Here is a 24,982-nt window from a genome sequence, read left to right as displayed (position 1 = left end):
TATTATATTAAACAAACAAAGTTGATGTACATCTTTGAATACTTAACTTTTAATCATAATTAATTTATATACTTCAGGTGAAGCAGGCGGTCAGTCGTGAAACTACTGCAGAAACTTGAAAATTTTATTTTTTACGTGGACTTTGGGGCGTCAATAAACTGGGAATAAACCAGGAACATGCGAGAATGAGAGAGAGAGAGGGGTTCGAGTGTCAACAGTACCACCAGTCGTGACGAACCAATGTATGTCGACATTTGGTTTGTTTGCAGTCTGGAACGCGTCGGGAATTCGAAAGTTTCGTTTGTAAGTTTGATTAGGAACTGTACAGGATAGCTAACTGTTCATTGGGAATAGAAACGTGACGAACTGATGAACACAATAGGTGTGAAACTTACTAAAGCTACAAACATTATTATGTTAGTCAAAGCACAATTTACACAAGAATTATTATAGATACATTAGGCAGGTGAAGATGAAAAATAGTGATGATGGAAGCGGTTGTGCACGTGAACCGAAAGGTCCCAGGTTCGAATTGTACTTGTGCCAAAGTGGTTGTGCACGTGAACCGACCCAGGTTGGAATTTGTATACCAATCTGACTATATACAGGGTTACAGTTTGCGTACTGACTAAAAAGTAACCTTGTATTGTATATGTAACTTTTTAGTCGTTTTAGTTTAGTTTTTATTGTGATTTTAATCCGAGCAAAGCTGAGACGGGCCGCTAGTAATATATAAAATATGTGTGCGGAATTTTAAGACGATTGGTTGAGTAAATAAAGCGCGAACTACACGAGTTGATAATCAACAGTGGTGGTCGATGAAAACTCATCAACACTCCATTATAAGACAACCACTCCATTAATAGTGCTAAAAAATTCTTTATGTGTGTTTCATTCCACGTAATGACCACGACCCTCAACCTCCCTCAGGAATCACACTATCTATTGGTGAAAAGCGTACAAAAATCCATTAAGTAGTTTTTGAGTTTATTGCGTTCATACAGACAGACGCGATAGGGTCGACTTCTTTTTATAATACCTATGTAAAGATGTCATCTAATAAATTAGTCAGCAGTTAGTTGTCCATCATTTGAATATGTATTGGATTTTGACGAGCTTAATTTTCGCATAATGTCCACTTTACGCTACTGAACAATATAATTCAAATGTGACACAAATTAAGCTATGAAACTTAATGACATAGCGTAAATGATTTAAATTTTGACGTAGTAGTTATACAGAGTGTTACAAAATACTTGTATACACACGAAATGGTAGAATACGGTTCTTTAATAAATCCTTATTACGAAGTTTCAAGTTAAAATGAACACTTAAAAAATGGGTGCTTGCAAGGTGTTTTTTGTATTCGATATGTCAGCTCCACACTGTCGCCAAACTCAGACACATGCCAACGCGAATACGTGAACATTGCGTAGTTAGTATGAGTGCTTTTATTTACCTCAATGAAAAACCACCAATGTATGCAGAATCCGCTAAAGTTTGGCAAACTGTTCGACGACAGTGTGGAGCGACATTACAGTGGATGTCACTGTGGATACTTCGTGTAAAGGATATTTTATCCAATGTAATTTATAACACCCTATATATTTATTTATTGTTATTATTAACTAGCTTTTTACTGCGGCTTTGCCCGCGTAAATTTTTCACGGAAACGAAAAGTCTATGAGTTTCACAGTTTTCTTAACTAAGGAATAAAAATATTAACTAAGAATTAGTTAATATTTAGTGTTATATATTCCTATTTACATAACATAAAACAAAGTCCTCTGTCGCGTCTGTGTGTTAGCGATAAAGACAAAAATTACTGCACGGATTTTCATGTGGTTTTCACCAAATTGTGATTCCTGGGGAAGGTTTAGGTGTATAATTTATTGTGATCTTAATCCGAGCAAAGCTGGGACTGGCCGCTAGTAATATATAAAATATGTGTGCGGAATTTTAAGACGATTGGTTGAGTAAATAAAGCGCGAAAAGGTTACAAATAAATAAACTTATATAATTTACACTTATTTTTTGCAAAGCAAAGCAAATCATCATTGTCCTTGTCTCGCTTTCATAATATTAGGGTAATAATATTTACATTAAACAATATGTGTAAGAGAACTCACATTGTGTACCCTCTTTGGCCCCGAACTCCATCAGCATCTTGACTAGTTGCCGGTTGCTGCCCAGCACCGCCACGTCCAAGGGTGATAGCCCGTCAGCATTGAGGCTGGAATATAACAAAAACATATAAACCGTCCTAGAATAGGACCACTCCATATCCTGGATGTCGTACAAGGCGACTTACGGACACAAAGCTTTAACAGCTGATAGGCAACGATAGAATTCCCAAAGAGGGTTGACGTCAGGCCGGTTGTAAATTCATAGCCAAATCTTCCAAATTTAATGGCAATTTTATTACGCTAACCCTGGGCATCACAGCTCCGAATGCAACAGGCAACTCGCGAAGATGAGATACATATTGATAAATCCGTTTCAACATCTCGTTGTTTATCAATCAAATCAAATCGTTGATTCAGAAATTAGACTTCACAGGCACTTTTTCACGTAAAATTTTATATTATATCGTATTTCCTCAAAATGCTACAAACTACTGGCATTTCGCAACGACCACTGCTGAGAAAAAATGCTGAACAGACAAACTTAAACAGTGGGTCCCTATCATGCCAGAGGGGCTATATACAAATAAATTATGTATAGTTTGACCTTTCAAACGTAGCTGCAATAAAATTATATTCAACTCTTTACACCGTGAATACTTGAGGCGTTCTAATAAAGAAAAATGGTTTCCCTAAATGCCGTCAGGCTTATGCCAAAGTTGAAAGGAGTCCTTAATTCAAAGTGCGTAAAGGAATTTCTGTTTAATCTTCCGTAGCAACCATGCGAACAACTTTTTTTAACTTATAAAAAATGAGGCTTTCTTTTGTTATTTACGTATTAAAAGATATGTCGTGTTATACGCGTTACACGTAACACATTTGTCTACGCCGTAGGCTCGTACTACTCGTCCTATGACGCGTCATAGACGAAGTTGTATGTAAATGTTCACATGCTTGTCAAACATTACGTTGAGCGAAATTTCATACATTGCATAGTTTTGTCCTGTGTCAAAACGTAGCTCACTGTAAAAACAAGCAATGTATATCTACAATGTGCATATCCAGTTATCTTGTATGTATGTTTGGATATAATAGGGACGAATTTTGAAATTGGGTACGTTGATGTGCTGGTGACTGTAAGTTCAAGTGTCTCAAAGAATATGTGATATCTCTCATGTATGCAAGTTTTTGAGATATGTCCGAAAGTCTCGTCGATCATGATCAATATTCTATATCGTTAAGATTAGATTATTTTGGGGGATTTTTGTGGGTGTGTCGTTCAAGTTCAAATACAAATTATTATTGAGAAATTGACAGGCAGATATTTCCACTTTTAAAACATTGTGCACTTGAAAGAAATTGAACAATGAGATCTGAAGATCTTTTAATCTTTGGTTGGTTTTATTTAGTAATAACGTAGGAGAAAAGTTACGGCGCGTTGTACCGGTCAACATTGACGTAAACCTACGGACAACAACTCAAATTTTGCCATGTTATCTAATATAAATACATTTTGTTTAATTACCTGTTGACGTCGACGTCTGTAGACTCCAGAATATTCCTAGCCTTATCCAGGTATCCGTGTTCAACCGCCGCGAACAAAGCTGAAACAGGGCATAACTCATAAGAACCCGCATTGTTTCTTATCATTTAAGAGAGCATTGTAACAAGAAACGGAAGGCATGTCGATTGTAACCATATTATAATAAATGTCACATGCAGTACTAAATAGTACCCGCACAGTAGCAACGGCTTCCTATTTTCTAGTAAAAATCATTAATTGACCAGCCAAAAATTTCAAATATTCAAGGACACACAAGGATGGTAAGAATTTTATCAGCATTTAAAACTTCGTTTTTCGTTCTGAGTATGTATAGTGTATTGATTACGAGAAAAATATAAAGTCAAAAAAACTTAAATAATCAAAGTATAAGTAAAATAAGTATAAAAAGAAAATAAAACTAAAATAAAAAATACCCTGTAAATGTATGTTAACTTGTGCGATTTTGTCTTGGTGCGCACGCGCATCTTTTTGTTGCCGTCGAGTTGCCTTGTCGAGGTGCGGGGGGAGCGGCGCGCATGCACTTAACGAGGGCAGCTCCCCCCCGCACCCCTCTAGCAGCGCGCCGTACTGGAGTTCTAAGAAAAAAAAGGAAAAAAAAATAAAAAACAAAAAAAAATGTCATTGGCACACAGAATTAAAAAATATGTTGGATCTAAATAGGTGTGTGCTCATTAATAGACCGCAGAGGAAAAAGGGTATAAAATAAGTTTAATATAAAAAAATATATGTTCATTTTTACATGTTTACATGATTGCATAGAAAGAATAAAACAGGGGTTTACATTTTGTTCTAAACCCACTTACACAAATGTATAACAACTGTTTTTTATGTTATATATTTAACAATATATTCAGGAACAGTATTTAAAATATGAAATAAAGTATTTGACAGTACAATCATAAAATATATGGAGTCAAATACTAAAATGTATAATATCCTTTTACTGATTCGTTGCCAACCTTCTAAGACAAGACTAGCGTACTAACTAACGCCCTACGATTTTGATCGTGTACTAATGTAAACATTTATAATATCTGTTAACCTTTATGTCGCAGGAATAGCGTTGAATTTGCAGTAAATTTGGATACATCGATGTGCTATTTGATTGTATGCTTATCTGCCAAGGCGTCTACAAGGCTGGCCGCGATGCAGTACTGAATAACCTATTTGGGTTCATGCGATACATTGTGATGGCTGACTTACGCCTTCTAACAGGGATAACAAGTAATACAATTAATTATGATAGTTTTAAATCGAAAAATTAACTCAAATCTGCGAATTAGCAGGCTTAAGACTGCGTTTAACAGGTTTTGCTCATTAAGATAAAGAAACAAATTTACAAGATGGCTTCAAAGCGCAAGGAAATAATGATTTAATATGTGTTTTAAAACTTGGTACACTTGGTACTTGGTACTAAACGGGGATGAGTGGAGAAAAGATGAAGAAATCCTAGCCTAGCATTGGGTAGTCATATAGTATACTGTTATACACGTCAGAAAGAAGCAAAAATAAAACTTAAATAGGCAAGTAACTCGTTTGAACATAATATTTTTAGATGTCGTTTCCCATGAGCCAGCAGAGAAAAACGAGAAATTCAAATTCAAAATTCTTTATTCACTTATTGACGTCAAAAAATTACTTAAACTAAATATACTATCGAGGTAATACAATCAAAGGATAGTACATATGCTTATATGTATTGCAACACACGGAATAGTTAACATTTTGTCGGCCAACACACGCCTTTTTTGGAAATTCATTACAAATCCGTCAGGATGCAATTCGAATTTCAGGAAAACGTGGCGATTAAAAAATCTTTAATGTAAAAATGAAGCATAGTTTAGTCTGTTTGGAAAAAAACAGAATAAAACCAACAGTAACGATGTTAAGAATTAGTCCCGTGCAAGCCTAATGCATATATCGCACGATGACAGCACGTAAGGATTGTAACGCATGCGTACACGCGTGCGCATACGCAGCCAGCCAAAATACTATACAACAAATGCTACGCATACGTATTGCATACGCATTCGATCGGAACTTTAACTGAGCAACGATCAAATATAGTTTTATAGTAAATCGGTGATTAATTATGATATCATAATTATAATTACATAGTATAAAACAAAGTACGAATTTTGATGAGAGTTTTTTTACAGATAGACTATTTCAAAAGGAAGGTTCATATGTATATAATATGCATATTATTATACCATACGAAGACGGGGCGTGCCAATTTTTATTAATAATACGATAATAACAAATTCATTTTGAAATCCATACATTGCAGAACTTAATGCAGTAATTTTTTACGTAGGCAGTGAAGGCGAACCTGTTAAGTATTACGATCTAATAAGCTTTCTGCTAATATGTTTAGTAGATAACGTAGTAGACGTCTGTGTAGGTGATTTTTAAACATTTGCGTGTCAGTACAAGTCAATAACAAGACAAAAAAAATCGGGATATGAGAATGAAAAGTACTTGTAAATAGATAGTAAATACAGTCGACCACATTCGAGTTCTCTCACTGATATCTGACATTTTTCCGGCTTTTCCTCAACCCAAGAGCGTCTGAGCCCAAGGATCGCAATTTCACATTTTAGTCTCCACTTTCAAATCATACTGCATGAGTCTTTATATCATGATAAAATGCAAGTTTATTTGTTAGACAAATTAAAAAAAAACCCCGAATTTCAATATTAATTTCCCTATAGGTAACTTTTGAACGGCTAAAGCGATTTTGATCAAACATATCTAAGAACCACTGCATAAAAATTAGCTATCATACAAAAATAATCGCATCCAAATCGGTTCACCCGTTGATGAGCTACGGTGCCACGTACACAGATAGACGAACAGAGAGACAGACAGACACATTTAGCGGTGAATCTTATACTCCACTAATTCAAATTCAAATTCAAATTCAAAATTCAAAAAATTACTTTGTATTGAATGAAGACGTTTGGATAAGATGAAAAGTTAGTATGTACAACCCAATAGGCAAGTACTTTAAAATGTACATAAAACCTAAGTTAATAGAAGGACATACACGATTTGAAAAACTACAATGGAATATAAATCACGAATCAATTCGCATAAGACACGAGTCGACACCATGATTTTAATGTTCACCAGGTTCAATGTTCATCCGACTCGTGACTCCAATCACGTGTTGTACATCGCGTGATGGCGCATCACTATAACACACGTCATAAAAAAAAACATGAGAAAGCAACACTAGTGGTGTAGTTTCTACACAACTGACGCGGAAATAGTAATGCGTGAACCACGAGGCCGACTGGAAACGTGACACGATCGGCAAAATCGGTCACAGCATGATGTATACAGCACTGTCGGAAGTTATTTATTGGCGCCGGTGATTTCAATAAAATAATAATTAAAACTGGCAACATTTAACACAACACACGTCACTGGCTGGAAAGAACGTTAACTTTTTTTAAAAAATGATCGGAAGGACTGGCAGTTAACTTGTAAATAAAAAGTTAAAAATTTAAATTTGGAACTGACCGCAGGATAAGAAGTCTAGCATGTCAGCCCATTGCAGTATCATAATTGTAACTGAGGAGGTCGCACGCTTTTGGGCCTCAGTCTCAGCATTATGTGCACTGTCTCAGTTTTCTGGCGTCATCATCGCTTTATCTAACATCTTTGCATGCGAAAGTGACATCTTGCGGGCCTGCATCTGGGTTGAGTGCAAGTAAATTAACAATGAAACGGCCCTTGTTTGCAACAAGCCAGATTCTGTGGTGTAAGCAATATTAGTATAAAAATGCGAAACTAACATAAATATATATAATACATTTTATGAGTAAATTAAAAAAAACAACAACAATGAACTAAATCAACAAAAGGAAAGTTAGATTTTTTTTTTCAAATATTTGAATTTTAATTACATCGATACATGAATGAAAAAAGTTCTATTCAAATGCTGAACTTAAAGACTTTTTTACGCGTTGATGTCTTTTGTTTATAAAGGAATATTAAATTATCATATTCAATACTGTATTATATTGAAATATGAAAAAATAGTTCCGTCGATAATTTTAAGGCGAGGCTCGTTTTGAAGAGTCATTATTCTTTACGAGTTATCAACACGATAATTATAGTTTTCCAGACATTATAAAAAATTGCTTGACAACTTTCAATAAATTGTTGTCCGATAAATTTATGAACAATTTAAGTTGTAGTGTCCGCGCAACAAAGATGGTTTCTTACGTAACGAAAAGCACGCATCGCATCCTCAGGTGATTTTCGGACGAAAGTGAAAAAAAGATCTTACAATTACATTTGGTACAGAAGTACAACTTGTACCTATTTGAAATAAAATACCACATGCATGTTGGGTGTGGCGCAGGAAGAGAACCGGTTCTCAGGTTAACGACGATATGATAATAACAAAAAATATTTATTTTCAAAAACTTTATTATTAAAGGGAAACTTGGAAAGTTGATAATAAATAAAATAATAAATAACTTTATTTGGACTAATCACAAAGAAAAAAATATATTGACAAACTTCAACGTCAACCTAAACTCTGACTCACTCTCAGATTCACTGAAAACGTTTAACGAAAATTCCTTCAAAGGATTGAATCGATTTCAAACGATCGAAGAATCCTTATAAAAAATAGATGAAACACCGTTATTTTCTGTTGCAAAAAGCACACATGTGGCACTTCTATATACTTTAATATTCTACAGCTCATCGTACGAAAGGTCAATGTCTGCTTTCAAGATAAAATCATCTCGTAACCAAATAAGTATAGAGTACGAATTCCCACACATTTACCATTGTTTTCCCAATTATATAACATCCAAACATGAACCATAGATTTAAACGTAATTATTTTTGGCGGTATTAGATCAGACGGCCATTTTTTATCTGTGAATTTTAAACTTTTTAAAAACTTATACTGGCTGTAAAAATATTCTCATAATATACTTTTTTCAATAAAGTGGTTCGATTTAGATAATTAACATGATCCAATGAGATATATTGGTAGGTGCCCTATGTATATAATCAGAGTATTTTATTATTCGAGTATATGTATGTGAAAGAAATAAAGTAGTCACCTATATATGTATAAAGAAAATGTCAAAAATATGCAAAAGTTGGAAAGTGGTTAGAATACGAATATAAGTCTTTCCCTTTCATCTCCGCTTGTTTCTGGACGAGTTCGCGGCTGTGATGACGCGAAGTCCGAGGTCAGCGAAAAAAAGTTAATTTTTTTTATCAATAAAAAAAAAATACAAATTTTGAATATCGCCTGATTTAACAGCCATCGACTTAACGTCGGCCACTAGTTGTGAAATCACACCCTGGGAATGATGACAAAGCTGTGCCCCCTAGTCGTCTCTTACGATATATAAGGCAGGATATGTCCGATTCTAGGGCGTGACCACACATTTAGTTAATCGTTAAATAGCATAGTTAAAACTATTCCAAAATTCTGTTGGACACTGTGTTACAGGGCACAGCTAGTATTAACAAATTCACCACATTTCCCTTAATATAACTTGGCTCGAATACTGGTATGAATTAATTATCGCAGTTTCTATCACAATATGGCGTAATCAAGGACTGACTGATTGAATGGTAACGTTAGATGTGGTTATTAAACCACATAATCAGCTTATACTGAGCCATGTTGTCACGCTATATTGCCATGAAATATGGGTCTATTATGTTAAGTCATAATCGTGTTAAATCTAAATTGTAGTTCTTACTAATATTGAACTTATCCTAATCTAATCTAACAAATATTACAAACACGAAAGTAAGTTTGCATACATGTAGTTTGAAGTGTGGAGAAGGACATAGAGTACCGTTCATCGTGGATAAATAACTGGTCCCGTGGGAAAATTACGCGGATGAAGCCGCTGGCAAAAGCTTGTTACCTAAAACTAATTTGATGAAAAGATTAAAACTATTTGACGAAAAGAGTATTTTGTTACTAAGCAATACATGTGAATGGTTACGACCGCTTCATATATCCTCTCTTGGATGTCGTCATACATGATACAAATTCGCATTTTTTCTCATCTTCAGTTCAATTTCTATTCGTGTAAACAGTTACAGGCAAAACAATATCAAAATATGACGTAGTTTAACACGCATCTTAAGCGCTGTTAATGTCTAATATGCAATGTATATAGCTCGAATACCGCTGCCATTACAAGTGTACATAATTAAAACATGTTGGATAGTGCTAATATTCGGTTCAAAGTGAGTGTGCCGCAGATAAACAAGTTACTTTACAAGTGACATCTTGACTGGTGATTCTTGAGAGCAAATATTTCTGAGAATACTGCATGGAAAAATTGAGGTTTCTTACTAGTTTGGAGAAGCAAACTGAAAAATAAGTATTTATTAGATATGTATATATTTATTAGATATGTTCATAGTCGTATTCCTCATGGCTGAGGGTCGTGGTCATTACGTGGAATGAAACACACACAACAACTTTCTTGGCATTATTAATGGAGTGGTTTGCCATTGCCTTCTCCATTTCACACACAAGTTAATAAGAATCCACCAGTGTGCAGATTTCCTCACGATGTTTTCCTTCACCGGAACATGCATATTATATATCTGCTGCCAATTTAACACAAATATAATTGTCTAATATCTTCGATCTGTGTGTTGACCATGGTATTAGTAGGCACTCCGAAGTACTTATTAAATCCGTGGTGTTGACATAATTCTAATTCTTCGACAGGAAGCGTCGGCAAGAAATGTCTTTCGTAAATTTCTTTCCTGATTAATGGGATACTTCTCCCAAAAGAAACCACAAAGTTGAGTAACGAACCCAACTTTTATTTCTCGCATTAAATTTAATTTAAAGTTCTTATATCTCAAAGATGTAACAGGAAACTTTTTGTTTGCCAAACCAAAACTCCCCTAACGCAAGATTGAGGCTCCATATTTTATTTGTACATAAAAGCAATAATTTTGACTGATAATTGATGTTCATTATCCGTTCCTCTCTTGCAAACTTTTACAAATGCAAAATGTAAATCAAATGTAGTTGAGGAGAAATACACGTATTTTCTCTCTCTTTAATCTGAGTTGTTTTCTGATAACTTTCCAGTCATATGGCGTCGGAGCCCAGGAACCATTATTCTATTTTTTTTTTCACCACCGCACACGGTCTTCGACATCATTAATTTTCTGAGATGAATTGAGACGAAGCTCATAAAAAAGTTAAAGCATGTTTTAAGGTAAAGTATGTTTTGTCCCTATCGCACTTTACGAAATTTGGCATTGAATTAACAAGAAAATATATTATTTTAGTTTAAAGTATGAATAAAGTTGTTTACGAAAAACAGGGATAATCTAAAAATAAAGGGAAATAGCAGAATCGAATGCTCATGCATTCATTGAGTAGTAATAAATAAACGTTTTATCCATCTGTTTTTTTATAATCCGGTCGTATAGGATAGTCTCAATAATGGAAAATCGGAAAATGCGTGTCAAGCATAAGTGAATATATTTATCGAAAGATCTACGTTCATTACGCCATAGAAAACGGAGCATTTCTCCCGCGTGAGAACTGGTCGACACAATGGTCTCCGATTTGCCATTGTCGATGCCAAATCACGAGATCGCTCGTTTTGTTACATGTCGGGGAAAGGGTTAATTTGCGTGAATTTGAATACCATAGAGCAAGGTTTTTTACTATTCTAATTTATATTCTTTGGAAATTGTATGTATTGAGAAATCTTTGGCCTTTTGTGGTTGGAAATATGTTGTGTTTTTTACATCGCTGATGAACCGTGTTGATGTGTATCATGACTTCTTGTCATGCAATGTTTTATGCAATTCGTATTAAGTAATTATTAGCATGTATAATCCAGTTGCGACTTCGAACGATAGGTACCGAGAAATGGTATCGTGTTATTGTGTGGAACAATACAAGTATTCTAATGCACTAAAATTAATAAGGATAGTTATATAAAGACGTTGTAGTACAGACAACCGCACATCGAGTTATTCTGCATGGATCTACATGCGGCAGTAATCGGGGGCAATCTATGGTTCGTCTGCTCGCAGAGTGTCCTATCACCTGAGGGTGAAGTGAGACGCAGCGAACAAATCATATTGCGGTGTGGTTGTCGTTGCGTCACAAACGTGATTGGTTAGCTGCGTCTCGATGCGAATCGACTCGATGAGTGAGATGTAAACAGACAGCATCTTCTGATGAAGGAAGCCACTTCTGACGAAGCCATCCAAATGGTTCGGTTCTGACAAGAAAATATTTAGTATCGTTTGGTGTAGCGTTCATAGACTTGCTATTGAAAAGAAGTAGTAATAAATTTTCGCGTTTTTATTATTAGTAGGAAAAAATATAATCTAAATGTAAATTGATTACCTACAATTAAAATGCAATGGGCTTGTTTAACATTGGTGTATTTGTAGTAAACAATTAATTCTTAGGCAATCTCCTGTCAAAAAATCTTTCAAACCGCAATTACAATTTTTTGCGTGTTCAGGACTTTGTAAACTACTAAGGGTGGGTTGCACCGTCAAGTTTAACATTAACTTAAACAAACATGCGCTGAAAACGCAATGTACGCCATTGTATCCAAATGTCAGCGGGGCGCCGCCGGTTAAAATCAACGGTCAAATTTGTTAGTGCAACTCACCCTAATTCCATACTTAATTACGGATTAGTAACACTTCACTTAGCAAAGTAAACTGCATAAGACTTATTACAGTGTTGTTAAGCTAATGGATTTGGAAATATACATACCGACAATGTTGATTTTAAATGAAAAGCTACCAGATTGAAAATTGGTGGTTGCATAAAAATCGAGAATAGCTATCGATACTATCCATAATTGGATTCCAAAATTATCGATAGTAGAGTATTTATATTATTTAGGCTATTGATACTGTTCTAACTATTGACAGTGTAACAATCGACAAACAGAAACAGAAAATAGGATACCTGACATTAAGGACATAATATGGCTCCGCCCACAGCAAAATGTAACAACATCATTTTCCACCTTTTCAAAAAAAAACAATATTTTTTTTTGTGTGTGGAGATAGTTCATCAAATTCATTTTCCATTGTGACGTGAAAGGACAATCAAACACGCCTTCACATGTCTAATATTACGTACATACAATAGTACCTATGTGTAATTGGACCATTAGAAGTAAAATAAAGCTTTCAGTTTCAATAAAGTAAAAACTTCTAATTTAGGATTTCTCTAATTAGGAAATTCTAAATTGCAAACAAAATGCATTTCATTGATTTTAATTATAAAAGTAATCATTCGTTTTACAATCAATCAATTTTTAATTATTATTTTACTGTGTGACTTGTAAGTTGAGGTCATTATGGTACACTTGACGTCGATTTTTGTTTAAGATTTTTCTTTATAGCATAAACTAGCGACACGTCCCGGCTTCCATCGTGTAAAACCATTATAAATTATACAGCTAAAACCAGGAATCACACTATCTATTAAAATAATCAAAATCCGTTGCATAGTTACATAGGGACAGACAGAGGGTAGCGACTTTGTTTTATATGAGTGTATTGCTAAAACATAATTTATCATCATAATGATAGTAACGTTAAAACTTTGCCAAGGTATTTAAATAATACTGAAAATGTTAAGTGTTATTTTCAATTCATGAGTAATTTTGCAGGCATTGATTCAAAAGCTTTTGAATAAACTTTTATGGTTTTGTTTTTGTTGTGAAAATACAGAAGTCAATAATACTGAGTGCTAGTATTCAAGTTTGCGTGTGAAAAGCTCCGAATAAATTGCTACAAACGTGTCAAGTGTGAACGAATAAAATAAATATCCATACTACAGTCAATTGAATGACAGGTGTGGTTGATGAGTTTATGCCCAGTTTATCTGCAATTGCTTGCAATGTACAACTAAAAATTTTAAAGCTAAATTTAAGCTAAGTAAATTCTTCAAAATAATTCGCCCTTGACCACCGCAAAGTTCGATTAGATGTGGGAAAACCCAGTTAATTTACGTCACTAAGACAAAAACCTTCACCCTAAACATTGAAGTAAATAAATGGCATGTTTATTATACGTACTTAGATAAGCAGACGGTGACATAGGCAGCTTTCTTTCCTTAGGCGGGGTGCTGTATACGAATGCGGGATTCACACACCCTCGCGGTTGACTGCAGCTGCTACTCATGTCACTCTCGGACCCTCTCCGAGTCCTGTGGTGGATCAACAAGTCCGCCATATCTTTTGCAGACTCAGATTTTCCCATGCCCTTCATGTTCTTCCCGTCAGGAGAATGTATGTGTAACAAAGCTGCAGCCTTAGGTGGAATCTTCTCTGGCACAATCAACTCTTTCGCTGACAAACTCTTAGACTTCTTATTTGAAAACAAATCACTAAACTTCGACTTCTCCACTTTTTTTGGCCGTTGCGGCTTCAAATTCAAGTCTATATCACCACTCTTCCTCCTCTGTTTCACTGGTTCCAATTTCCTCCGCGCCATCGCTGGAGTCTTCGATTTGTACGTACCGTCGAGTCCCGTATAAGTCACGTCGTAATCTTTCTCCGAGCTCCAGATTTGAGTTGTAAAAACGACGGAGTTCCTCTTCAGTTTTTGAAGGTCTTCAACTTCTTCCTTGGACCGCCAGCGGTTGCTGATCATACGTAGGGAAGCGCGAACGGATCGGGAGCGACGCAGGCCTCCTTGCTCCCTCTTAAATTTGTCGAGGAGGGTCTCCATAGCCCTGCGAGGGGTAGCGGGGCTCGGGGAGCGCTGGGCATTGCACGTTGCGGGACTACACGCACTCTATTCACTCGATAGTAACGCGAGTCGGCGACGTTCACCCGTTGCGGCGCCGATGTGTTGAATGCTGAAATGTAGGAAGCAATGGTAGGGCTTAAGGCTCAAGACCCGAGGTTCGCGGCAGTCTGGCCTCTGTTCTGCGCACGATTGTATGATAAACTGTTCTCATTTGCACAATTTGATTTGATACGTTATCAGATACGTCTGTTTGGCGAGCGTGTCACAACGACCGAGATTTGTTTGTTGTGACGTCGTAGATTACAGTTTAAAGGATATGTTTGTTTTCACCATTTAGATGAGTACTTGATGTGTCTAGAATCTTTATGCCTATACTCCGTTATCAACATTATGCTCACGTTAAACACATATACGTATGTCGCTTTCGATGAGTGTATTGTAAGGTATAATATCAATAGTAAAATCTAACATTTAGTTTATTCATCGATCCAGTTTATTTAGATGAAATGAAACGTTAAACTAAGCCTATAAAACAGGATTGTACTACTGCCATTTAATAACTGTTATCGGTAGTGCTGGCCCTAGTCTAGGGGTCGATAGAATATGTAAGCCTCCTCTGTTATTCCCTATCTTCTCTTCCCCGATCTGTTATTATATTTTAGTCTAATCTTGTCAAATGCACTACATCCATATTTTTCCTTTTGTTTACTTCTCTTTTCAATCAATTTCATCCCCTGTACCCTTTTTACAACGTTGTTCTTCTCCATTCTCCTAACCTGTCTATGGTAAATTTAGTCTATAGTGTCTTTTAAATTTTCGCTTTTTGAACACATTATGTTGTGTATGTAATATATGTAATATTTAATATTGCTGACGTTTCAATGTTTCAAAATGTATGTAGTTAAATTAGCTCATATTAATAACAGCGATGTTTGCTATCACTCTTAATTTATACCATAAAAGGATTTTTGATGATGATCCCTCTGTTTCATTAATTTGCTCTCTAAACTTATCTGCCCATTTGTTTGTATCCTGGTAGGGCCGGCCCTTATCGGTTATCGTAGACTCATCTCGTGAGTCGGGACGCTTGAACTTCACGTGATTTACGATAGAGCTGTATCGGTATCGAATGATTGATCATTTACGGAATTTTGTTGATCATTCACCTAGTTCTGTGATTGCGTTTCGTAAACCTGATTGGGATCCTTGTAGTGTTGCCGATTGTACAGTCTTTCGATAAGCCATCGATACTAATCGATAATTTGTAGAAATAGTGGCGTGTGGTTCCGCCCTAGAATAGGACCACTCCATATCATCCCGTGGATATGAGCAACGAAGGACAAGGGATACCAGCAACTAAGGTGTCGGGGGTTTCTTACATTTTTAATGTAGTTTTTATTGAGAACTATATAAAACAGTGATATAGATTTCCTGTTTATTGTATTGGCCCTAACTAAAGTGCTAAAAGCGTTTGACTTATCCATCAATTCAACGTAAGATCCTATTGTCTACAATATTTTACAGATTGTAGACAAAGTATGTCTGCATGTCCTCTCTGTATATGAATAATTGTTAGGTCATGGTCTTAAAACAGTATTTTTCCTTGCACGGTAGCAATAATATTTTCCGTTTAGAACAAAGTTCTGAACTTTGGACCGTCGTAATAAAGTCCAAAATGCCATGGAGAGGTATGTCAGTATGTCGTCTTGCTGAAACTTAATCTTAGACAAACAATACTTCTGATTTCATATTTGCGCATACATAAAATAGTAGCGGATACGTAGCTATTGTTCTAAATGCATTCTTTCAACAGTTATCAGAAAATTACCAGTTTTCTGGCACGAAAATCTATATTTTTTTTATCAAAACAACGGTTATTTCAAATACTTCAGACGAAAGCAAATAACTTATTTGCTTTCCTCTGAAGTACGTTGTTTAAATAATAACGTATTATGAGGTTAACAAAATTTTACATAATCAGAGGAAAACTACTTACAAACAAAAACATTTCAATAGGTATGTACCTACCAAATTTCTGGGTTAATGATTTTTCTTTGAAATATATCATGGTTTAGTCACAACTCTGTCTTAAGTAAAGGTATTTTTAAATGTAAAGCACTATTCAGTTTTTAGTTTAATATTATCATAATATACTGTGGAAAATGGTGCAATTGGATGAATTGTCTGTGGCAAATGAGAATAATCAAAAAATCGAGGACGGAAGGTGAAATTGGTCGAACGTCCTTTTGAGATTTTACCGCAGATGTTACAAAACAGTACAAAAATCGTCATTTTTTCAAGCGCTATGTGGATAATTCTTTGTTTTGTATTTTGCGGACTAGATATCTTTTTTTTTTATTTTACGTCGAAAACTGGAATTTTAAACTGTCCATTTGCCAATTCTACTGTTTCATAAAAACAAAATAGATTTATTTAATTTTAGTTTAGGAAACAGTTATGGAAAAAGAAGGTGGATACGGACGGTCCAGACCCGAATTTTTGAGAATTATTTTGTAATGAAAATAATTTTTCTTCCCATAGGTATGAATATTTTAATTTTTGAAATACTTAGTCGAAATAATTTGAGTTTCTTTGTTTCGCTGAGTTAGAACCTGACAATATTTTTCTTACGTTACTTCTGCGGGCAAACTTTACTTTTTGGTTAGTCTAAGTCCCCTTGTGCCTTCGTGGGCACCAAAGTAGGTTCTTCTCAAAGGGATTTAACTAATACTAAACTACGTGATGGATTTTGCGCCTCGAATGGCTAACCTGATTCTACTTAGTTGGGAGTGAAGTTCGTGTCCTAGTTTGATATTACTTTTTGTGGGAAATATTGTATGGGGACACGGAAAGAGGGGGAAAATACGCGATATTTTAAGTTTCTGACTGCTTTATGTCACATCTGTCTTCGGGAAAAAGTTGTCCTAATTTGTTATCCATATTAGCTTTGGCTATAAAATTTAACTATCTCCTTTCTTGTGGTCAATATCTACTATACAATTTGGCGCCATTAAAGAGGCCTATGTCCAGTAGACTTCTTGTGGTTAAGATGATGATGATGATCTTCATCATCTCCTTTCAGTGTTTGAAAACAAAAACTAATATTATGATTGTATGTTTTTTCACTCGTTTGTTCACTTTCTTCCGAAATAACAAGGAGTATTATATCTTTAAGTATTTAAAAAGTTAACTGCTGCACAGGTACACGTCTAAAGGGGAAAAGACCATTCAAATCACAGAAAAAGCGGTAAAAACGTATTGTCTAAAAACCCCGGTTACTAGGGTGTTCCCAATAATTTCATAGATAAAACATCCATTTACAGAGAGGCTCATTCACAATTCAGTATTCCTAAATAAGGGTCAGGTAGCAGGTGCTTGCTTGTGGCATTAAGTGGGGCCCGCTTTTGTACTGTTTTTTGTTCCGCTAGGATTCACCCTCGCTCGTTAGATGTTTTTGGTGTCGCTTCCATGATAACACAAAGTATTTTAGTTTCCAGTACAGTTTGGAGTTAAAAGCAACGTCTGCCTTAGTTTAAACTGCAATATTTTTTCATTATTCTTTATGTCTCTGATCTTTCTTTCATTATTCATATGAATATAGGATCGAGTCGGGTGTCGTTCTTCTTAGATCTGAGACCTGGACTGAATGAAATGATCCAATAGATGCAACTGGCGGATTTGTCATCAGAAGAATGAAAGAAATCTTAGAACTCAAATATTCAAAGGTTACTTTTCATTTAGTTTCATTTTGTTTTATTTCATATTCTGTACTTCTTCAACACCCCACTTAACAAAGCATGGAACTAATGGATTTTTGGGTACTTGGTAAACCAAATTCTGTACCTAACAATCTTAAATTGTACTTATTTCGTTAGTTAGTTTCAGCCTTCGAAGTATTACCAGAAAAAATTGTTGACGTAATTCGAATGACAGGTCTAATCACTGAAATATTTCTTTGTTAAACTCCAAGTTTTACTTACAATAGGTAACTGAGTTTGTAATAGTTACTCTATACTATACTTATTCCATAAACATATGAAAGTAATTTCTTCAATAACCTAATTTCGTTCATTTTGTGAAGCCATTAATTTTCCGATTTCAGTTTTTGTAATACTTACTTAGTAATATATCAATAATAATTTATTTCTCTTTCTTTCTGTCACATGTGTCACAAGTGATAGATTTATTTTGTGTATTCTGGTATATAATATCGAATTCTTCAATGATCTTAATCAAGTTTATAACAGACGAACGATTTAGAAATTTAATTGGGATCCCCTTTCAATGTGACTGGATTATTTACAAGTTGTGTTTATCCAAATGAAATTACGAGGAACGTAATGTAACACCAGACGCTAGTCATATTAAAAGATCATAAACCTGTCCGAGTATGCCACATTAGCTATACACATACAGTATTACATCCCTGGCGAAGACTTCAAAGTCACGAAACTTAGTATTCAGCTATAGCTTGCTATTTGCTCGAATTAAGATACCTATTACAATACTAAAAGGCCCTTCGACCATGAAAAGAATCCGCTGGCCTTTCTTTTGGTAAACTTCTACAATCTGGCGGCATGAAAGATTCTCGTATTCTGGCGTAAATTTGCCATCATCCTTTGGTATTCAAATGGGGTATTTGGTAGTCGAAAATATACGCTCAAAGCTGTAAGAGTGCTATTAACATAGTAATGTCTTTCGATGACCGATTGGGCGACCTACTTTCTGAAACTAGTACAATTGGGGGCTTTAGAATGAGACAGTTATAAAATAATGGCTCTTTCCGAATTCGGAATCGCTTAGCTGTGCAAATTTCGACAAACTTTAAAATGAAGATACTATAATGTTCAGAGAAGAAAAGGAAAATTTGTATTTAACTTTGAAGTCTTAGATGTTAATGAAAAAGGTACTATTGATGTTTACCGACAACTACTAGATATGTATAATCTGTGCTACAAGTTATCTTTAAGTCTTTAACTTAACTTACAGGGAACTTTAACTTTAACCTACAGCGAAAAGTAGGCATCTAGTTATATGTAAAATTTGTCCTTGTCGATCAACCGTGTAGAGTATATAAAGCGTATTTACCTTACGCTGAAGAATATGCGAGTAAGATACTACCACACATTTGATAGGTACTAAATTGAGGACATTCACTTGTGTATTAATACATGTGTATTAAGACTAGATAATAACTGTCTTAGTCATCGAATTAAACAATAATTTTATATAACCTGAGCATAATGCAGTTTAGTATGATAACAAACTGGAATATTAAAAATACAATAGGTTTAGTTAAAGCTACTAAAATTTTGATCAATTAGTAAATGCACAATATGAAAAGAGCGCGTTACTAGGAAAATAATTAAATACGATTCAAAAACACATTTGTTTTATAAGTCATAGCTGTGACAAGTTAGCTCAATAGAATTTCCATATACAGACAGTTATTGAATCAAAGGCCAGACAACGGCTTTGAGCCTGATTGCCGCAACGCAACCAGTTACCGAGGGTCAAACAACTCACGGAGAGCATTATAACCCCCATTTGTGATGCACAAAATACAAATTATTTCATCATAAGTAATAAATCACCTTATTTCAAACACCAATCACTCATTATTTTGGAAATAACCACACTTTCACTATCCCATTTTATAGTTCTGAAACCACGTGCCACACTAACACTGAGTTTAATTTAAAACAATCCATATTCAATCGATGTTATTGCACTATTCCATTCCATTGATGGAAATTAATAAATCGTCAACAAGTCGAACGTTTAAACGAACGATTCAAAACATAACTAACTTTAACGTACGAGTGTGACCGAGTAATCCGGAGTCAACCGTAAACAATCGTTTTGGCGCGAAGTTAGCAACAGATACTGCCAACATAATAAAACGGAGTGCTGCCAACATGGCGGCGGTACGCGTCAACGTCAGGTCGTCAGACGTCATAACGTCAACGTCCTTTTATGAATGAACCCGTCAGAGTCACAACAAACCTGTTTCCTGCATCTGGTGCGTTTGCGCAAGTTATTGGACAATGTTACAGATTGTGATGTAATATGCCATAAATGTAATTTATGACCTTTATGTAATCTGATCTTAGCCAATTTAATTAGCTAATGGCTAGATGTAACAATAAGCATATTATATAATTAGATATTTAGCATGTCTATCATAATCTCAATATAACCTATGCAGTCAATAGCATATCAAGCTATCGCTAAGCTATCGCAAGCTATCGCTAAATAGTCCATGAGCTCCGACGTTCAACGGCTGAGGAAGAAACCGGGAAAACGCTCAAATGAGACATATTAAGCTATCCAAAATTACTGCAAATTCGCCGCAGTGGGTGCTACTCCCATACGAAAAGTTTTCGTATGATGGACTCAGCATGTAGGTAAAAACCGATGTATAAAAAAATCACTCTGAACATTTTCTTTATTTTTCTCAGGTTGAAATTAAATCAAAATTACACCAAACTATATTAAAATTAGGACAAACATTTTCATAATCAGCATTGTTCGTTATGTTTTGTTACAAAAGCCCATATTTTCTGTTCCGTCGCGGTACAGTAGCTCAGATAGAGAAAGCGCGGGAACACATTACTTACGAAACAATCGTTGATTAATTATCATTATGTGATTTCAAACGATACAAAAACCGGCAGAATGCGCGGAAAACGTTAGGGAGGCTGTTACGTAAACAATGGTGAAAATGAATAACTACATAATAATAATAGTTATCAAGATGATTTTTGAGAAACAAATGAAATCGACTTATATAATCATATTCTCGATATTAAATGATTATATTCTGTTTTCCATTCGATTCCCGCTCGAGTCCTGATATTTTTCGTCTCATTTGTTTTAAAACGGATGTGTTACATGTTATATGATATATGATATATGATGACCAATATAGAATTAAAGAGAGTAAAGTAGAAGAGTAAAGAAGCGGTCGTGGTGTAATAGTTAAGACCCCCCCCACCTATTCGTGCCACATGAGTTTGTATACCCATCTGACTCATGTATAGTAGTTTTCATCGACCACCACATGCTTCCGGTGAAGGAAAAACATCGTGAGGATACCTGCACCCTTGTTGATTATTAACTTGTGTGTGAAATGGAGAAGGCAATGGCAAACCACTCCATTAATAATGCCAAGAATTAAACGTGTGTTCCATGTAATGACCACGACACTCAGTCATGAGGAATACGACTATGTAGAGGGAGAGTAAAAGGATAATTAATTCTCTAGAATTAAAGAAAGGCGCTGCGCCCTGCCTATCCTGGTTGCGTTGGATTTGTGGTGTCACGTGGCTCGAGTGCGTAAAGAACTTGTGCGCAGACTTTATAACTTTATATCTGTGCCGTGACATGGTAAACTCCAGAGGTATGGCCACAACTTCACGTCATGGCAAATTACGTAGGCAAGGCAACCAATGTCTGGCCAAGCCGTTTCTGCCTTGTCCTGGCAGAAGGGACAAACCCAAATGATGATGGTTTCATGTCAAGAGGGATATTGGTCTGACTCTTGAGGAGTGCTCAAGATCGTAGCTTAGGCTCCGACGTTTAACAACCGAGGAAGATATCTGGAAGGCGCATAGATTAGAAAGAGTTGCAGTTGAGAAAACAATATAATAAAATTCCATGAGAGCACACCCTAAGGGCATAGCTAGGTTATAACATCTTCACAATTTCAAAGAAATCAGAAAAAATGGCGAATCGCAATGGTGAAGGATACGAGCGAACATGTAAAGAAGGCATAAAAAGGGTTTTATTATACTACCTACATTACCAAGCCCTTTGCATTCATCGAGCTTCTTCTAAGAGAGAAAATCTTGATTGTAATAAAATACTGTATGCCGTCCGTTTGAATATAGAATTACAGACCCACTGAATAGGATTATAAGAATGGTGAACCGATGAAAAAATGGTTGAATGGGTTTAAAATAATGAAAAAAAAAAACGGAAGATAGGATAGCTACACGATACGACGATGTTTTATTAGTACACAAGCTTTTAAAAATACTTATGTACTTTAGTAATTTATAAAAAAAACCGGTCAAATGCGAGTGGACTCGTGCGCCAAGCCCATAAAATAATCTTTACAGTGATGTCTTGATTTATTTTTTAACAAGCAAGAACAAAGTATACTTTGTGTTTTATGGTTTCGTAGCTTAAATGGTAAATACGGAACTTATATTATTACTTCACTGTACGTCTGTCTGGACGTCAGTCAACGCCCATTTTAACAGGAAAGCAATTTTCTGTATTCTAAAGCGTAGAGAAATTCAGTTTCGTTTTCGAATAAATAAAAAACATTTGCGTGTTCGATCAAACAAAAACCTTTTCAGTAGTTGCCTCTAAGGTATGTTTTACAACAAAAATTTTAGAGTTACCATTAACACTTCTAATCAGCAATTAAATTCTTATCACGAAGCAAGATTTACTTGTATAAGTCAGATTTTTATCAGTATACAGACGTGTTGGCAGATGCGATAACACTTGTAATTAAACATTTGTGGATCAGCATAAGTTGTACCCAGATTTCGAGGGTTCTGTAGGTTTTTAACTTGGGTGAAAGTAAAAGAAAATGGCATTCAGTAAATAGGCAGACGTTTTAAAAAATAGAAAAGTACCACAAAGCTTAAAAACCCGCTTCTTCAACCAGTGTGTCCTCCCTACTATCACCTATGGTGCCGAGACATGGACTCTTACAAAAGGAACCATGTACTCGTACAAGATTGCAGTTGCGCAAAGGGCCATGGAACGAGCCATGCTCGGCATCAAATTACAAGATCGAGTTCGCAACCTGGAGATACGTCGTCGAACGAAAGTTCAAGACGTGGTCCCCAGAGTCGCGACATTAAATGGAATTGGGCTGGGTACCTGGCTAGAAGGAATGATGGAAGGTGGAGTAAAGCTGTAACTGAGTGGTACCCCTGAACTGGAAAACGGAGCGTAGGACATCCGGCAGCTAGCTGGGTCGACGATGTAAAGGAAATTGCTGGCAACAACTGGATAGGGATGGCCCAGGACAGAGATGGTTGGCGGAGACGGAAGGAGGCCTATGCCCAGCAGTGGGTCACGGAGGACTGAGGGATGATGATGAAAAGAAAATGACTTATCGATTCTATATATGAATAGCGATGGTATTTGCCCTATGAATTAAAATTCTATTCTGTCATGGATAGGTTATACAAACTTGAAATGAATTTCAATTTCCCTTTCGACGTATGTACGGACCTCTAAAAACGTTTCACATTCTTGTAAACTCGCGAATTTCTCATCGTTAGCTTGTATTAATCAGGAAGTTTTTTTTAACAGAATGTTTCTTACAATTGGATGTTTCCCATTATTTATTTATGTAAATGTTGTTTTATGTAAATTCTCGGAATCACGATGTAACCTGCTTAGTAACAAATTAAGTAATTTAATTAAACGGTTACTAGTATGTTACTCTAAAATATTAAAACTTTTTGATGTAAATAAACATTTTTTTTTTACAGATAATAGTGAATTGGTGAAGTTAACCGGGACTCTTTTTGATTTATGATATTAATACAAAGTTAGGAATTTCCCAAAACAATTTCCTTTAGTGGCCATCAATTTAAGTCTGAATCAATCTTGAACTTCCGCAAGCTGAAACTCCATTATCCTAAAATATGAGCAAAAATATAATGGGACCGAATGTCCGTAACGTGCTTGTCAAAATCGGGAAATGTTAAATAAGTTTATGCTAATGATATTTACAAGCGTTTCCATATATTTCCAAAACACACAAATTTTAACATTTATTTTGTTGAAAATTTTAAATCTTTAAATTTTTGTTAGTAATTACAAATTAATCCATTAACTTGTTTTCATTTATAGATTTTATTATTTGTTGATGCAAATTTATCAACCAGAATAATATGTTAAACTACAGCAGAGTCTTTAAAATTCTGACGTGAATTTTTAAGCGGATATCAGGCGTCATATCCGTGAATGAAACTCGAGGAGAGGAGAATAAGGAACTCCTTTGACTACCTCGCTGTTTTACAGCATACAAACACTTTACAATTATGGGAGACCATAATTATATCCATCGCGAATTGTCAGCAAGCAGCGCTCACAAAAGATCTAACTCTAAAACTTAAATAAATCAAGAGTTTTAAAGTTACAACACAAGATGGACATTTTGGCCCACATGTCTCTAGAATTAGACATTATTCACACACTGTTAATGAGATTCCGCGTAACGAAGCGACGGTATGAAGTTGCCACTCCAAATTGCGTCAAATGAACCGAGGCAAAATTCAATTAGTTGCTCCAGCTTCGCAGAGGACGTGGAGAAAATTCTATATCAACTATTTAAAATTTTAAAACATAGATACGAATGCAGTTTAATTACGGGGTAAGTACTGTTGCAAAAGATCCTAGGCCACAAAGTATGATCACTTACCATCAGGCGGGTGTGTGTGGGCCGCGTGCGTGTTTGCCTACTTGACAGTATAAAGAAATAAAACTACATACT

The 24,982-nt window shown here is 35.5% G+C and overlaps 1 protein-coding gene across 4 annotated transcripts in view; it reads right to left on the bottom strand.

Annotated features, from left to right (window-relative positions):
- Nucleotides 1-24,982, bottom strand: part of wake (wide awake) — a 172,453-nt gene that overhangs the window by 16,668 nt on the left and 130,803 nt on the right. For 2 of the 4 annotated variants that reach the window (XM_053751475.1, XM_053751478.2), the window contains 3 exons: nt 4,101-4,262; nt 3,649-3,727; nt 2,130-2,233 (listed from right to left, as the gene is read on the bottom strand). In XM_053751475.1, coding sequence (XP_053607450.1) covers nt 2,130-2,233; nt 3,649-3,727; nt 4,101-4,262 — 345 coding nt within the window. Of the gene's footprint in view, nt 1-2,129; nt 2,234-3,648; nt 3,728-4,100; nt 4,263-13,778; nt 14,564-20,048; nt 20,319-24,982 lie in introns of those variants that run through there. The other 2 variants (XM_053751476.2, XM_053751477.1) reach the window with 2 other exon arrangements.

This window comes from Plodia interpunctella, chromosome 11 (assembly GCF_027563975.2).
Source record: "Plodia interpunctella isolate USDA-ARS_2022_Savannah chromosome 11, ilPloInte3.2, whole genome shotgun sequence".
NCBI lineage: Eukaryota > Metazoa > Arthropoda > Insecta > Lepidoptera > Pyralidae > Plodia > Plodia interpunctella.
Note: the sequence above shows the minus strand (reverse complement) of the source record. Positions and strands in the feature narration are given on the sequence as shown.